Here is an 18,461-nt window from a genome sequence, read left to right as displayed (position 1 = left end):
TCTTGGTTTCTAACACTAATATAAGGTTTATTGTAAACATAGCACTAATATTAAGTACATCTATATTCACACTGTCGCACTGCTTATTAAACATCTCATCTAATGATAGTGTTAAATCCACTCTGTGACCGCTGGAATGCAGCCCCTGCCTCTCGACCTACCATCTCCAAAGCCCAACTTTTAATCTAGTCAAAATGATTTATGAGGGCTTTAAAATAGCTGGTATTGAAGAAGGCAGATCTGCTTTCATGTACAGTGTGTGATTGTGAAGCTCATTATATCGCGAGAAGCTGAATATTTTTTGCTAAATTTTGCTTCTTGGCCTCAATCTCACCACCTCTAGCCTCAGAGAGACAGGAAATCTGACCCGTACTTCCTGAAAAGTTTGAGGAAATAACTCCATGTGATTGGAAAATACACACAGTGGCTGTTACAAACATTCACAGAAGACCCGTCTGTGTGTCTGGGAGCTCGTTTCTCACCGCGACCTCTTGCCCTGGACATCTCAGTATCTCCGGACCTTCTAAATCTGGTGAGCAGGCAGACTGTCCACTATCTGTATCAGGAGAGTTGAATGACTCACCGTGTACACACACAACAACACAGCGTCAAGACAACGGCACAAACACACACAAAAGGAGCCGTATCACAACATAAGGTCAGTGAATGAGTGAGGAAAGCAGGGCGTGGCTGTAAGATCAACAAACACACACACAGACACACTGAGGCCAAGTATGTGTGGACAAAAGGTCACAAGGGCAGTTCCATCAACACAGGAACACTTCTGTCCAACAGCTATGTGCTTCTGCACATAGACACACACACACACACACACACACACACACACACACACACACACACACACACACACACACACACACACACACATTGATACACTCTTTCAGATAAAGCCCTAACTGTAAGCCAGTGTTCACTTCAGCTCCACTGGTTTCATATGACCGAAGCCTCCAAACACAAAATCCCTCGTGCTGAAGTGTGAATAAAATTCATAATCTAGTTGGATATAAAGAATATGTAGGACATAAAGTAGTCTGTCATGAAATTCTTCTCTAGACAGTGGAGGACGGTATTTATTCTCCCATTTCTAAGAGTCAGTGATGCACAGAGTCAGTGATGGAAATTAAAGAGATGCTTTCACCCAAGTTTTTCCAAAAACAGAACAACAACTCTTCTAAATTTAGTATTTGATCTTACAACACTTCATATTTCAGAGAGAAATGTGCCTACTAAACCTTCACAGTTATCTGAGAGCAATAAAATGCTGTCAATACCTTAAAGCATCTCCAAGAAAACATTAAATAAAACATTAAGTAAATTTTGTTGAAAATACAAGTTTTTGATACTTTTGCTTGCTGTACTTCTTTTATCACTGTGCGACAAAAAAACACTGGTTTCCTTATTAGATCTCAAATTATTCTCTCTTATTTTGACTCGGATTTCATTCCAACTCTTCTTCCCTTTTTTCTTATTTTTTTTCCAAAAGTAATCAGATTTCAGTTGAGAAATGAGGGGGAAAGAGAAAGGACAACAGTTTGGGATAGGCAAGCCTTCATCCACAAGAGGGAATATTGCCTCCGCTCCGCTCGCTCAGCCCACACTGACTAACAAAGCAGCATTACCTAAATAGGAGTAGGACCGGTGAGAGGACTGGTTCATGTGTGTCATCAACTTTGCCAACTGCAGCTATTCTCACACTCTCATTTGCATGATTAAAGAACGTGATGAATCTATCCTCTCAACTAAAGTATGTCTCTGCCCAAATAAACTGCAGGCGCAAAGTGATTTTGGTTTCCAAGTGTCCTCCTGTTGCCCTGATGGAGACGAGACCTTGCAGGCAGACATAAGAGCTTCATTTAAAATCCATATAAATTATGCACAAGACACCAGATTTTATGAATAATTACAGCTGCGCAGCAATGCATTTCTTACACACTGATTTTAAGTAGAGAAATTTAAAAAAAAACCAAAAACTTAATGATATCATCTAAATGTGGTTTATCAATGCAATGTTGAAACAAAAAAATTACAAGTACAACAACGAGTAGCCGTTTCGGGAGGAAAGTAGATGAATTTATTGCTTGGTGAGGTAGAGAGATGATGAAGTCATGCTGAAGCCACAAGGAGGTCCAGTGCGCCAGAGGAACAACCGTAATCTCCGAGTCTCTTCAGTGACATCATTCTTTAGGTTTGGCAGCGATCCAGACCAGAAGGGAGAGGTTAAATGATGTATGTCTGAACAGTTTCAAACCACACACACTTTGGGCTACCTTTGGATTCTGTCGTTCCTTATACAGAAGTTCTTTTAATCTAGAGTCTATAGATCCTCTGTGATCATATAAAATGATATATTTTCCATCCATCATTCTTTTCTATATATGTAAGGGATTCAACAAAATTCTTATAAGGATTCCCCAACAAAACTAACAAAACTGAGCATTAGAGGCTTCAAAAGAGAGCTTTTTTTTTCTTTTTTTTTTTAAAGTGCTGGTATTATAAGTTTGTAAAATCTTAATGAAAAGCTGAGAATATAATCAAAAAAATATTTCATAATATTTAACTCTGATATGTAGCGGATTAAACACAACACGGAAATACAAATTCAAGTAACTTATAGCATTCAAACAGGTACAGACGAAAACGGATTCCTGAAATAAAGAGTTGAAAAGTAAACATTCAAATCCAAAAATATGATTAGAATGGTATATTCGTAAAGGCGCACAGGACGCGTCACCTGTTGCGCAGATAAAACACTTGACCAATTATCTGTCTTGATGTTGAAATAAAATTTGTGACTGATTAAATTTGTTTTTGAGCCTTTTATAAAGCAAATGACGCGACTGACCCATGTTGAATACGTTCGTGTGACCGGTTATCGGAACAATTCCGCATTTGACATTCTGGGCTCCAGTGCGTCATGATAACGTTCTCTTAGTGGCGCTACCTGTTAAATATAATCCGATAATCCTACTAGACGGCTGCGGTTTCGGACTCACCTCTGGAACATGAGCAGATGAGCGTCTCTCCCTCAGCAGCTTGTGCGTCCGTGTGGGTTTGGCCGAGAGGTGAAATGCGGAGAGGAAACGTAGCTTTAAAAGAAAGAGAGCAGTAGGGGGGGAAAAAAAAAAAAAAGTGCCAGACATGAGCCAAACCTGTGTAAACTCCCATAAACAATGACCTAAGCCAGGAATTTGCCAGATCTCTGCAAAGTTCTCACAGAGGCTGCGCTCCAAGCAAAAGGCATCATGAAGAAAATAACGTCATCACAGTTCTGCATCATCACCCAGTGAGATCGAACAATGACCTCTGTATGTGGGGCTGCGCCTGACGCACACTTAATAATTCTATGGAAATTATATTCTGTATGTTGTTCAAAGATGGAATGACTTCTCATATTGACACACTTTTATCCTACCTCTGTTTCAACCTCCCACGTCTCCTTGTTTGGTAGTGAATAAAGGAATTACACCAAGATGACTCATTTTCTTAACCCAAAGTGCATACATGCAGAACAGATCCCCTTGTAATTATGAAGGATGGTGTAATGCACAACAGTGTTCCTGTTGTATAACACAAATGACAGTCTATTTTAAAAAAAATAAACAAAAAACTAAGTTTGTTGAATCCTGGTTCAAAGCGGGGCTATTACTAGACATGAAGCTCCTTTCATCCCACGAAGCGGTGATGTAATTGTCAGCGTTTGTGCGTTCGTCCGTCCACCAAATATCTTCACAACCTTTGCAGATAGAAAGATGAAACAAAAAGCGCATAACTCGGGCGGCAAAGGGGACAAAAATTAAATTTCAACTTTTGTACACTCAGGACAGAGGGAGAAGGCCAGTTTGAGCAAGACCATACATTGATGGTCTGGGTCCCAGACCATCTATCCTGAGTCTATCCTGAGAACCTCAGTGTGGATTTTTTTTTTGTCTGCAGTCACGTGATACCGTACACGCATTCTATTGGCTGACGGTATCCGGAAGTGCGCTCGTTCCGCCGGTTTTGGATTTTCGTGAGAGACAAAAAGTGCTTTAAACTGTTGATAAGAGTGTGGGAAAAGCTAATACAGATAGAAGATGGTTTAATATCAGCACTAGGAGGGTCATAAACGTTTAAATTACTGTAAATAATAAGATAAATAGATCTCGATCGCGAGTTCCTCAATCGCGTGTGGTTCCTGGAACACATTGACCGCGAAGAGCGAGGGCGCACTGTATTTTTGCACATGTCTCAGGAGCTGGATGATAGAAGGACAGAACCCCAGGCGCTATATTCAGGGAGGCCCGGGGATGAAAATTACATCACACCCCTGATGTTGAAAAACTAGGTAAAGGTCAGATTTTCACTTTCACACCTTTTTAGGTACACATCTCTGAAACCTCATGACAAATAGAACGCACCAGTAACATGTTGGATCACGGGTCTTTTATTAAATGACCCTGACCTATGAAAGTAGGTCAGGGTCAAATTTTGAATTCAGGGGTGTTGCGGGATGTTGCAGTCTCTGACTGACTCCTTTTCTAATGTGTATGAAATGTGACCCAATGTTCCACACATTATCTTCTTCTTTTCCTTTCGGATTTTCCCTTCAGGAGGGTCGCCACAGCAAATCAATTGCCTCCATCTAACCCTGTCTTCTGCATCCTCTTCTCTCAAACATTGTCGGTATGGATAAAATTTATATTTGATAAAGCTTTGCTTCTTACAGAGAGAACATGAGCTGTTGTTGAGGTAATCATGCTGGGCTTTTTCCTTCTTCAACATCAGATTAGAGTAGTTCTGATGTAAACGATCAGGCTGATCCTCTATTTACACAGATAAAACAGCTTAATTTGAATTAAACTACATTTTAAAGTTTGTTCAGCTCCATGAATCCATCTTATCTTCAAGTGTTGTACATTTATCATGTGTACACAGATGAACTTGCACAGCAGTGTGCTAATTAAATTCTGACCCAGAAGGTGTGTCTGTCACCACTTTAATTTCGATTAAATCTAAATTACTTTGACATTGTATTTTTTAAAAACCCAACTATTCTAATTAATCCACTAGCAAAGAGAGGAGGCTGTAAAAACTGAAATGAGAAATTTTTACTGGGAAACAGTGGATCAAACTGGGGTAAGCGCCTCATAAAAATAGGTCTTGTTGACACCACTGGTTTGAACTCCATCCAATAACGGTCCATTACAGAGATCTGATAAACGAGTGAAGAGAGAAGAATGTTTGTACACTTAGCTTAAAGATACCAAGAGTGGAATTTAAAGTTATAAGGTCATGTCTATTGTTTGTTACATGCAGCCTCAGAACAGATCTTCACAACCGTTGCCAAAAGTGAAAAACAGAACTTCCTATCAACTCTTCCTACATAAAAATCTTCTTGTACATCTACACGTTTGTCTGCTTATATGAACTGGTTGTGCATGTCAGTCCTGTCCTGTGTAATCAGAACCATATGTTCAGGCTGTGCAGGTCCTTCCGTTATGATCATTTGGCATCACATGTTTTTACTGCACATATTTAGACAAACAATTTACAAAAAGAGCATTCCACTAAATAAATCATCGTGATTATTATCATCATTGTTAAGAGCATGCATAATGTGCGAAGAATAGAAATCAGACAGTTCACTTAAAAAATGCATCTTCTCACACCAACAGCTAAGAGGCTCTTTAAATCTACTGGTGAATTTCCTCCATGGACTCTAACTCCACTAAATCCAACATTCTTGAACAGACTGAAGGGAATTGTGCCCATATTAGGAACATGTTACCTGATATGTGGAGCAAATCACGCCTGTGAGAATAAAATGTAATGCAAGTGTTGGGAGGTTGTGGCTCTTATGTTGTTACTATTTTGCTTCTAATGTCTGATTTTTAAAAATAATTTAAAGCGAAAACGAGAATTGTAAGGTCACTTTTCAGGGATTTTATAAGTTTGGTAAGTGATCAAATTGGGAAAATAAGATGTACAGGTAAATAATAAATGCCTGATGATGTCAATTAGGATTCAAGTTTTTGATCAGTCACAGATAAAACATGTCTGTGATTTTATCTTAAATCAATCCTGATGGTTTAGCACAAAGATAACCTGCTGCAATAATTCATAAATGGATGCTGAATATGATGCAGTGTTATTGATTATTGAGCATTTGAGGCACATTGAGAAGTAAATATGGGAGATTTTGAGATTTTAATTTTATGGGAATAAAGTCATGAACGATGCTGATGTAACATATGACACCAAACCATCTCCTTGACTCGGGATGTCACACATCTTTTCAAACATTTCAATACTTCTTTGTGAAAAGAAACTACAGCACAATATTTTGACGATTTTTTTTTCTTTCAGTTGTTATATACAGCCAGAAATCACAAAGGGATATCTCATTGAAAATACTTTTTGGTACAGTCCAAATGTATCATTGTATTTATTGGATTGAAATCCAAACTTGCTGATTTTAGCATTAGTTTTAACATTAGAGCTCTTTTTAAGCCATTTAAAATAGAAGAGTCTGCAGGTGAACCTTCATAACAGCGGTTCAACGATAAAAAAAGTTGTTTTTTTACTATTACTGGAGTTTCTATTTTTATTTTGCGAAGTTAAATAAAGTCAGAAACTATTTATGGATCTGCTCATTTTCTGAGTCCACATAAAATATTTAATGGGCTCTTTCCTCACCCATTGTTTTTGCATCATCCTGCAAACACGACAAATAAATGGACATAGGTGACCACATAGACACATTTTGGGTTTTATAAAAAGATCACTGAAAAAGCAGGAATACTTGTTTTCGTTTTCTGCACATTGTCTGGCATGTTCATCTTATCCACATTTGGGGCTGCAGATGTTGTTCAAATTCTAACCCCAAATTTTTTGTAGATCATCTCTCTGGACCATCCAGCTCGGGTACAAAATGTATTGAATCCCTTTGGAGTATTTAAGCCTTTAATGACGTTTAATAGTGTGGCTAACTGCCATATTTCAAAGCTATGAAGATTATAACTCTGATTTTAGCATAACAAACACTAAACTCACCACTTCCACTGGCTTTGTTTCCCCAGTTCATGTGGATTGGGGGGTATCTCTGGATCTCCATAGATACAGATGTACACAACACAAACATCCAATAAACAAACAAAGTAAATGAGGAAGCCATTAAGGCAAAGGCTTTAATCAAAAGCACATGCTTCTGTTTATTGACTGTTGCACGCACATGGACAGGTGAGATGATATATTTACACAGATGTAAACAGTCAGTACCTGCAACATAGAAGAGAGAAAGAGCATACAAACACACACGCACGCAGACACACACACACACACACACACACACACGCGCGCGCACACACACAGTCACACACAAAATTTACAGTAGAAAGATAGCATGGACTGTCTGAGAACACAGAGCACAGCAGGCCTCTTTGGTCAGCTACTTCAGACAAGATTTCCACTGATCAAAGCCTATCACGAGTCAGCACTGAGAGCAGAGAGAACACATCCTGGTAGAGCAGAAGGTAACAACAAAACCAACATCAGCTTTTGCAGATTTCACATTGTTTCATGTGTCAGTTGAAGAACAGTGGCACACAACTCTGCTTTGATATATATTTATATATATAATATTTTTTGTCCATCAGTTGCAGAGGACAAATGAACTCAAACTCTGGCAACAGCATTCAGACAGTCATTGGTTGCAAACACATTAAAGTACCTGAATGGTAAAGAGATGAGCTGCACTGACGGCATGAAAGTAAGAATGGCCATTTTAACTTGTCACTGTGATGTAGAACCCATTCTTGAAAAGCAACATCAATCAAAGTAAATTTTTAGTGACACATGCACAACATTCATCCTAGACTCCTCCACAACCTTTCAGAAAACACAAAGGTAAATAAAATAGAAGCAGCTGTTCATAGAAAAACAATTCGACATTCTGGATGGATGAGTGCAAATTAATTTAGGTCATTGTTTCCATTTCTCAAAATCATACCCAAAAATAAAATAAAAAGACCTACAAATGAATGGGATGTAAAATAAAACTTCTTGGACAATGTGGTGACAAGAGACATGCCTGATCTAAAACCAAACAGAAAAAAAAGGTTCCTGCACAGCAGAAGATAACTGTAAGATATTAAAGGCTTGTTCTTCCTTCCATCTCTTTATCACCACCAACACAAACTCTTGATGACACTCCGTGTCCACGTCTCTCTCTTCTGTCATTTATTTCCTTTTGCTCCTCCTTAACTCCAGGATCACCCTCCAGTATTTTTTTACACCATTTTGCAAAACCATCTGGCTTGATTAAGTCGCTCTGTTCACGACTAGCCTTAGTTCGCATCAGCGCAGCGTTGCCATGGCAATGCCCAGACAACGTTTCCTGTTAAAAGCACATTAATAGCTGCTGTGCTCTACACAGGAAGAAGGCCATTAAACCTTTCTCTCATTCAGAGAGACTAAAGGTTAACTGTAACCGATCCAACCATGGGCATCTTACTAATACACTAAATATCTGCTCAGGCATCAAACAGTCAAAGATCAGAAAACACAATGAACAGAAGAGGAAAAAACAAATGTTGCTTATATGTCGCTTGCGGCTTCTCTGAGAATGACCTGCCACAGTTGAATGGGAAATATCTGCTCACAGCAGGAAACAAGTGATGAGAATCATGGCCTTTCTGGGCTTAAGCACTGACATTATGGATATTATATAAAATTGACGGCTGCCGTGATAGGCTGATTATCATCTGAGCTAATCAGGAATTTGTCTGCAAGTCAATGTAGATGTAAAATATTTATGATGTCAACCTAACTTACGGGAAATTTGACCTGTAATCTATTTTTTCGATTGTCAGACAACACATCATCCTAATGAGAGGTCAATTTTACACAAACCTTTTTAATCAATGAATGATAATTATTCGTAGTCTATATAGGTAGATGATTCTCTGATTTACCAGAACTCTACTGGCATAAACACCCATGTGTGTAATTTTGTGATTTTCAGGTTCATTCAGTAAAAAAAAAAAAAAATTTAATTCACGACTGCAATGAAAACACACCCTCACAAAATTAAATGTGTTACAAATGCTGGTCTCTCCTGAAGCTCTGTCGTGAAGAGAATTTCAAACACTTCAACATGGTCTGTGTTGCGTTTTCACAAAGTGTCAAAACGCAGGACAGAAATGGCACGAAGCTTTCTCTGTTAAAACCTGGATCTCTTTTAGGAACAACAGCCCTTCGTTCAGCTGTGAGCAATATCAGCTCCTAAAATAAAGTGTAAAGCCTCCCTCTGTGTCACAGTCAAAGGTCATTGGATGAGATCCACCACTTTCATTGCCAGGTTACACTATTTACAGGCGAAAAGCGAGAACTGACAGCCCAGACACCCACTGAATATATTGCTACCTTATGGTCAAAGGTGACTGATTATTTTTGTTTTGTTTTCTTTTTTTTACAAAAGAACCTTCACAACTGTAGGACGTCTGATCTCCAAACTGGCGACGCTTTCCAGAGCCGATGCTTCCGATACAGGCTGCCAGGCCTAAAACTACAATTTGCAGGCACTTGGTTGTAACAAAATATACAGTTAAGTTTTCCACTGGTTCAGCGTGCCTCTGATGCACAGAGAAAAAGGCAGCAACATTTATGTTCAGACCCAAAACACAAAAGCCCTCAACGTTCCACACGAAGGAAACGACAGAGATCCTCAGCATGCATATCAAAGTTATAGTCATCTGCTGATATACTGTACATAGACAAATTAGCTAAGGGGTTCATACTTGCATTTACATACCAACACATGCTCCACTTCTGTGCAATGCTACAGTAAGGCGACTGATGCGCACGTTTAAGCCAAACAAAATTCAGTACCAAAAAGAAAAAAAACCAACCTGCTAATAAATACGACTCTAATACAAATATGGCAGGTGCCAGGAGGGTGTGGAAAGCTGAAGAGCAGAAATGAGGTAGGGACAGGGATTTGCCACTAGAGAGAGTGACACAACATAACAGTAGGAGGAGACAAAGAAAGCAGAATAAGGCAATGTGAGATAAAAAAGCTGTGAGAGATGGAGTGTCAGGTACTGGACATTTGTTCGATGCCTTGGGTTGGTTTTTGAATCGGACGGTTGTCAGGGTTGGTGCCGTTTGACTGTCCTCACACCCGCAAACGATGATGGGGGTCTGTGAATGTCGGCTCAGAGTCGTCCATGGGCAGCACCAGGCGCGTGCCCCTCATTACCAGCTCGTGGTCTCCATATGTCAATTCTCTGTCCAGGTCGTCAGAGGCGCCGGTGCCAGTAAAGGCTGGACCTCGGCTAGTGTGGGCACCCGTAGCGTCTGTGCTGACCGTTATGTCGCCGTAGGTTAGGCTGATGTCACCGTCAGTCAGGATGAGGTCAGAGTCGTCGTCCCTCAGCTGACTTTCATTCTGGAAAAATAAAAACACAAGGCATGACTTTAATACTGGAACGCTGGTTAACACGGATTAAATCTTTCTTCATCTGCCCAGGAAAACAAAGTGAAAGTGAACCTCTGCGCTTTAAGACCCTTACGAATAACTTTTTCCATCTAATAATACAGGATAACACTCGAAGTCAAAAATAGATCTTGTATGAAGTGGCGTCTGACCTCATAGGCCTGAGGGCTGGTGAGGAAGCGGGCAAGGGGGCCGCAGCAGGGAGGCAGTGTGGCTGTGAGAGGGGGGCCGCTATGAGTCAGAATGGGTTTCAAGTAGCTGGAGGGAAGGGGGCCACAGTCAAGGACAAACAGTAAGATATGATAAAGATTCCTGTAAGAAGTCTGAACAGTATTTGATCTCAAATATAATCAATTTTCTTAATATATATTAAACGAAAATCCAATGAAAGTGGAGGGGGGGTGTTGATTGTTGATATCATATTGAGGTGCTCCCTCTGCTGTCTGACACTGTGAACAGACTGATATTTACTCCCAAAAGGATACTTGTGGTCAAAATTGTACCAAATTCTGAAAAGCCAGGCACTTTCTTGTTTGGTGCTTCTTCTCTCTGAGCCTTCAGCAATACTCACCTGAACAAAAGAAAAAGAAAAAGTGCCTGAATATAGAACATCTGTAGCCTTCACATTTGTAGCCACACTACATTAGCTTCACATCTCACTTACAGAATTATCTTGATCAGAATCCACCCCCACTCTGTTCAAGGAGAAATCAGATGCAGTTAGAAATCAGATGCAGTAACAAACCAACGGAGCAGACCAGTCTTATAAAATGTGTTTCCTTCATTCCTTCATTTCCTGTTCAGCTGGAGCTTTATGTAAACAGTGATTTTATTTTAAACTGTTAAAAAACAGTTTCATCACAATTACTGTGGAAATATTAACCAGATCATGCCTGTAGGGTATGAAAAAAAAAATCAAACCAGTCAGATGCAGGAACAGGTTTGAAGGAGAGGTGTACCGTATGCGCTGGCAAGACAGCATCTGCGTGGTGCCTCCCCCGCAAATCCAGACGGTGAAGAAAACCACAAGCAGGGTGGTAGAAAACATCATCTGGCGGGCATATGTTGCCGTGTCCCTGATGGACAGGGCAAAGGTCATCGCACCTCGCAGTCCTGAAGGAGACAGGATGAAAAATGTCACCCACGCACAAATACCAAAGAGGAATGAAGTAACCTGCCTGGACGTCTGTTTCTCACAGACCTGCAAACATCATCATGTGCTGGAAGTTGGACGTGATCTTGTTGCGTCGTCCCAGATTAAGGAGGAACGACAGAGGGTATATGTTAGCAGCTCTACCCAGAAACACGGCCAACTGGGAAGAGAAAGGTTAAGGAAGAAATAACAAAGCGGAGCGCTACTGAAGCCTGCTCATTCTGTGCCAAGTATATTTATTGCGACTTTTCATCAGTTGCTATTTTTGTCTCGGTGGTTTATTTCAAAACTGTGAGAACTTTTGCCTTGGCGATTGAGGAGTGATGTCAGCATCATATTAATAAACTGATACCAACATCTTGAGTGGAAAAAAAAAGCGACAACATTCAAGCAGAGGGTTTGTGTGCTTCACGTGCAAAAGATACAAAAGCTCCAACAATGAACATGGGATTAAAGACATGGTTCTGGAAGGTGAACAGGGTCAAACCCATGTAGGAGAAGATGAAGTTCTCTGCCAGGAAATTCAGCAGTTCAAACAGCTGCAACACAAGAGAAACAGCTTGACGTCTCATTTTTCACTTTTAAAAAATTTCTTGGTTTTTTTTAAAAGTAATTCTACTTTAAAGGCACAAACATAAGACAGCGCTAAAAGACAGAAAACAGAGGAAGAACAGAATGAGCTGAGCTATCCCTGTAATCCAGGTCTGACCTGTTTGGTCCGGTCCTGAGAGTCAGCAGACAGGTTGTTGAAGGTGTAGTGGGCCTGGGTGATTCCACAGAACAGCACTGCAACCACACCTACACCACATACAGAAGAATTAGACAATCAAAAACAACCAATATCAATAACAATGTACGTTATTGATGATAAAATAAATACATGTACGTGTGTGTGTGTGTATGTGTGTGTGTGTGTGTGTGTGACCTGTGAAGCCACAGGCCTCAGCCAGCAGGAATGTGCTCCATGACATGAGGAAGAACAGGGCCGTCTCCAGCAGCTGGAAATCCCTCAGTTTAGTGAACTTAGTGACGTGAGGAAAACAGTCAAGGACTTTAACAGGACACAAGATCAGGTTCAGATCAAGTTCTTATCTCTTATTCACAACAGAAAACAAAGAAATGTCAAAATGCATTTAACAGTGTGGGGACAGTTTAATGTCTTTCCAGCTGTTAATATGAAATGAAAATGACATGAAAATGAAAAATACATTATTAGTTTTTATAAGAATAATAAAATATACATGTAGGTGTATGAAAAGAAGAACTACAGTCGTAAGTCTAATTACCGTATATTTCAAATGATTTTTTATGAAAAGTATAAGGATTGATGACTATCAATCTGGTCAAGATATTTAGTGTAATAATTTTATACAAATTAGTCCGTCCACAATTTATATACTGTAACCCATCACCAACACCAGAATGACTTAAATGCTAAATATTTAGCAAATGATTGAAATTTTATTTAAAAAGTAAGTGTGCTTATATTTTCCAAACACACTTAAGTCTCATTAGAAACTGTGATTTTCTTAAATAAGCAAATAATTAAACGACAGAAAAGATATGAGAGCAGTGACGATTCCAGTGGCCACGCCCAAAGCAAAGGAGCCGCTGAAAACACCGAGGAACATCCCGAAAGATTTCAGCATGGCCATGACCTCAAAGGTGTGAGTGTTGTCTCCTTGTGGCTGGTACGCGACTATAGACCTGAAGAAACAACATACACCTCTTTAATACAACTTATCCAGCAAATCATACAGAGTAAATCATTAAGATACACAGAAGTGTTCAAACTTTTGCTTCAAATGCACAAAGGAAGTTTAGTAACATTTGAATTGAACAATTCTCTGTATTGTCAGTTCATGTACATTCCATCACTAGAGTAGGCCTATTTGTACAAGTTGAGCATCCGTAGGCTTTTAATACAAAACTTCTTACTCACATAAACCAGTGGAGTTACTAGAGGTCAGAGGGGAGGAACAAAAGCGTCTCTGTTTGGGGAGCTCAGAAGTAAAACTCAACTCCTGTGACTTGACTCAGAAGGCGACTGAGGTGACATTAGCGTCAGACACTACAGTAAAGCTTTTTACTAACTTTCTATATCAAGCAAAGTCAATAAATTACTTAGCACTGGCTTACTTTCCTTCCTTAGCATCTAACAACATGCAAATATCATTGTGTGCTAGATACTAATTAGATTAAAAAAAACACATTTGTGGATGTGGAAGAAGAAAGATTTGCCGGGGGCTTTTTTTTTCCTTCTCAGAGGGAACAACATTCAAATAAATGGTTCACTGCTTTGGTAGAAAAAAAAAGAAATGTGTGTTTGAAAATATTTTTAGCATGACATTGTTTGTAACACAACGGTCTCATTGACACGCTCAAAAGAAAGGGATCATACAAGTTTAGGAAGCTTTTGAAAAAAGTACCCTGGAATGAGATGGAATTTAACAAAGAAGATTAATTTCACTACTTTAATTAATCCTTTGCACCTCAGCAGTGGAAAACAAATGGCCAGTGATCATGTTTGAGTCGAAGTACCTGAAAGGCACAGGATGCAACATTCTACTTTGTACATTTGTTCAATAGGCTGGTCAAAGCACTTCATGCTAGAATTTACATTTCTGTGGCAACAATAACGGCCCCATGAAAAAGAGGAGGAATACAGGCCGTTTAAGGGTTACCTCTTCTTCTTTACAGTACTAATGAAGAGCTGATATGTGGTTTAAATGTGGTGTCCAAAAATGGACAACTTACGAAGACAGGACGATGGCCACGGCATCGTTGAGCACACTCTCTCCGAACAGCAGAGCGTACAGATCCACGTCTACCTGCAACTCGTTGAAGATGGCCAAGACTGTCACTGGAAACAAAGACAAGCACCTTAACAGCCTCTGAAGTAAAACAAAGTAAAGCAATCCAGAACATTTGGTGTCAATTTTAAATTATCTAATTTACTTTACGCGTGACTATGTGCTGATTGGTTTGAGTTATTTCTTGCATCAAGGAGGTCATATTTTTATCATTCATTCAACTAACAGAGGTGTCCATTACTTTTTTTTTAGATGCTTCTCCTTTAATTGAGTTGAAAAGAATTCAGCAATTGCTATTCGCAACATTCAAGATATAACATGGAATAACATTCATAATTAACTTCATTTGCAAACAGGAAATATTTCCAAGAACAACAGAATACCAGGATCTGTGGCCGAGACAATGGCTCCAAAGAAGAGGCAGTCAGTGAAGAAGAAGTCGCCGCCCAGCTGTCCCACTTGCTTCATTAGCATCACACAGCCGTACATCATCAACCTGACCGAGGAACAGTATGTGTGTTGAATAGATTTTAACTGCAATACCACATTCATAAAGTTTTCTTCATTAGTGTTGTTGTTATAGATTTTTCTCTTACCCAATAACAAAACATGAAATAACTGTCCCCAGAAAGGCATAAGCCAGGATGGATCCCATGTTACGGAAAAAGTGTCTCTGAAAGATAAAATTATTTGTCACATCAACAAACATCTGCACCGCGCTGCGACCATCATTTAATTCAACACATGGACACAGATTCCAACTGGACAAGAAGACATTACTCTATTATTAAACATTCATTTTTTATACAACAGTAGAAATACAGCCGTACCCTTTTTAAGCTGTATCCAGCGTGGAAGATGATAGGTGGCAGGAGAATATTGAAGAACACTTCAGGGTCAAAGGTTACCTTTGTCACAAAGAAAAAAACACAGGATGATTAATCAAAATGACTCAGATTAATAAATATAAGAAAAATGCTTTAATGGGCAATTTAATCAACTGCATTATTAGTAAATAAATCAATAATATATCAGAAGAGACATGATGAGCAGCTAGAAAATACAATTTACAAAATGCCATGAGAAAACAAGTCAATTGAAGATGACATATCCCCCACACATCACCCAAAAACTGTACAAGAAATGCAACAGCACTCATGCATCCACATGAAAAATACTTTATAATCCAATATAATCTACAGTATATTATAGCATAAAAACTGGAATCTAAATATAATTAACGTGGAGAATGCAGATTTTGTAGCATATAAAAATTTAACACAGAAGAAGCTAATTAGTCTGTAAATCATCAATTAATCTCAAAATGGATTCAAATAATTTGAGATTTGGTCTATAAATGTAAGAAGAATATGTGACATATATGTAAAACGAAATTGATTGGTTCTGGGTGTGTAGACATTTCACAATAAACTGATTAGATTGAAACACACTTTGTAGTGGTCACTGCCTGGCAGCGATATTTGTACCTTTCTCAGCATCTCATTATCTTGCACATCGTCCAACTCGCTGGCACTGATCTCTCCTTTCAGAGTGTACTCGTAGAATTTACCGCTGACGTTGATCAGCAGAGTAGCAGGGCTGGCATTAACGGGACAGCTCAGCGTGATGTTGCTACTGTCCCGAGGAACGTGGATTCCGTAGCGCAAGACCACACCGACAAGTAGCCCTGGGAAAAGAGGCAGAAAAGACAGAACAAGGATTCAGTAGTCAGATTACTCAAAAATTAGGGTTGAATAATACATATCGAACTGATAATCTGCCAGACAATCAAACATGTATATAACAAGTTATTGTCCAAATATTAAAGGTTAGATGATAATTGAAACCCTTAATATGAAGCTAAAATTCTTTCATGAACTCAACCAGCAAAGCGCCATCACTTTTGATTATGGCAGGTGACAGTAAATGCCTTCAGGGTCGGTTTGTTGTTCACCAGTTAACACAGGAGAACCCTGGCTGAAGTACTGTTGTGTAGTCCTGAAAGATTCTACACTGTCATTATCTATTACTGCTGCAATGCCAGGTCAAAATATTACGAGGTTGTAAAAGTCAAAACACCCATAGCTGTGCTGTGTTTCACTGAAACAAGTCGGATTCAAAACACATGCTGATTCTGATATTCTGAAGACAAACTCTCAAATATTCAGATATTTATCCAGAGGGTTGACAGAGAGTTAAACACAAATCTGAAGAGATGTCACCATGTTGTACTAGTTAAGAACTGATAGTAGACAGCACATTGAGTTATGTACGTAAACATGTGTGCGTGCCCATTCAGATGTAGGAAGCATTGATGCCATCTGAGAGAAGAGGGAAATGCTCAGTCTCATATTGTACAGACTGATGTAATTTAAGCATGTCCATTCTTGGCTTTAGAGAAGTGAAAATGTAGAGAATTTAAAAGTTTGATCTTTTTGTAGCTAAAGTAATCTCCAAAAGGGGGACAAACACACCTCTTTAGGTGTTATTTTGAAGATGCAGCAGACCTAATCTATCAAATACTGTTAACTATTGGTTTTGCCATTTTTATTACATTGGACTAATTTCAACAGAACTCGATCTTAAACCTAAAAGCCTGATATCACATACTGTATATTCATTCATTCATCTTCAGTACCCGCTTCTTCCATTTTCACGGTTTTGTATAATTAAACATAAATGTAACTTTACATGTTTTAATTCATTATTGTGCTATTCATTTACTCTGAAAAAAAAAATAAATCAGAATAGATTTTCAATGAAGTTCCATTTTCGAAACGTGTGACTGAAGTGACAAAATGTGAAGGCACAACTCGGGTCTGGTGGGTCAGTGCTGAAGGAACTGGTTGAACAACTACTGGAGCTCGGCCTGACGTCCAGCCAGAACAAGGCTAGTTTCCTAGCTTAAGTTTCTATAGTAACAGGGGTTCAATTATCACTGCATGAGTCAGACTAACCGGAATCAGCATGGTTAGTGGGATAAACCCGCCTTATGGACCAGGCCCGTTTACCAGCCTGGTCCTGAAAACCCTGTAAAGATTAGAATTTTACAGCTTCGGCCTTTGACTGAATCATCTTCAAAGTAATCACGCACACATGAAACGAAAGACACGACAGTGATGACGTTTGTCAGTCAAGCTAGAGCGTCTCACCATAAATCATCGCCAGACCAGTTTCGTGAAGAAACCTGAACCGTCGGTGTTTGAACAACCAGATGGTCAGGATGGTGAGGGTGAGGAGCATGATGAAGATCAGCAAGTCTGCGCTGTCCTGTCTGTGGCTCTCCTCAGCCCTTTTCTCTGTTACGATGTTCTCCATGGCACTGTCCTCCTGAGGTGATGATGCTCGGCAAACACAGATACATACGGACAGGGTCACTAGCAAGAGCAGCCACAGCGTCCTGGTTGTCCTCCGGGTAGCGTTGACAGTCATTTTAAACACCATTTCTGCTAAGTAGGTGGTGAAGTATTGTTGTATAGAACAGTTTAAGATTTGTGCAAATAATATTCACGAACAGGGAGACCAGAGACCAGACAGACGACAGCAACAGAATTGATGTTGACCCGGAAGTGAAAACTAATTTTCCAGAAAGTGTTCCGTATTTTTTTTCCGAAATAAAAGCACTCTCGTGAGATGTCGCTATTAAAATAGCCAAATATACGATAAATTTAAGTCTAGCGTATTGTGTGTTTTAATTTTAACCTGTTATAAACGATGATATTGACTTGGCTATTTTGTAGGGAGTATTTCTACATCCGGTCAAAATAATTGTGAAAGAGAAGTCTTAATTTGAAATCTCAAATTGACTTCCATATAAAACACGAGATAATGAAAAACAGAACAAAGCTTTGAAAATTATTAACAAAATGACCAACTTAGTCCACAGAACCTAAAAAGGCGGCACAATATTTCTGGTTTGTGTGAAAATCTCAAATATTTGCAACTGTGCTTTTGCACACGAGATATTTTTTCAGATGCAAAACCGATGAAACTCTTTAGC

The 18,461-nt window shown here is 39.2% G+C and overlaps 2 protein-coding genes across 2 annotated transcripts in view; both read right to left on the bottom strand.

The window, feature by feature from the left end:
* fhl1a (four and a half LIM domains 1a) overlaps positions 1-3,689 on the bottom strand; it is a 12,147-nt gene extending 8,458 nt beyond the window's left edge. Inside the window, exons 1-2 of the mRNA XM_068325009.1 lie at positions 3,668-3,689; positions 3,015-3,107 (exon numbers count right to left, since the gene is read on the bottom strand). Coding sequence (XP_068181110.1) covers positions 3,015-3,107; positions 3,668-3,674 — 100 coding nt within the window. The 5' untranslated portion in view covers positions 3,675-3,689. The remainder of the gene's footprint in view (positions 1-3,014; positions 3,108-3,667) is intronic.
* A 3,498-nt stretch (positions 3,690-7,187) lies between these two features.
* Positions 7,188-18,150, bottom strand: slc9a6a (solute carrier family 9 member A6a). Its single transcript, XM_068325005.1, has 16 exons — positions 17,614-18,150; positions 15,949-16,148; positions 15,292-15,369; positions 15,058-15,134; positions 14,845-14,957; positions 14,406-14,511; positions 13,215-13,355; positions 12,574-12,680; positions 12,358-12,446; positions 12,074-12,187; positions 11,697-11,808; positions 11,455-11,608; positions 11,160-11,190; positions 10,981-11,066; positions 10,648-10,753; positions 7,188-10,447 (listed from the first exon to the last, which is right to left on the bottom strand). Exons 1-16 carry the CDS (start codon positions 17,903-17,905, stop codon positions 10,175-10,177), a joined length of 2,079 nt encoding a protein of 692 aa, XP_068181106.1. The 5' UTR covers positions 17,906-18,150; the 3' UTR covers positions 7,188-10,174.
* Between the last annotated feature and the right edge of the window lie 311 nt (positions 18,151-18,461).

Source organism: Antennarius striatus, chromosome 10 (genome assembly GCF_040054535.1).
Source record: "Antennarius striatus isolate MH-2024 chromosome 10, ASM4005453v1, whole genome shotgun sequence".
Taxonomy (NCBI): Eukaryota; Metazoa; Chordata; class Actinopteri; order Lophiiformes; family Antennariidae; genus Antennarius; species Antennarius striatus.
Note: the sequence above shows the minus strand (reverse complement) of the source record. Positions and strands in the feature narration are given on the sequence as shown.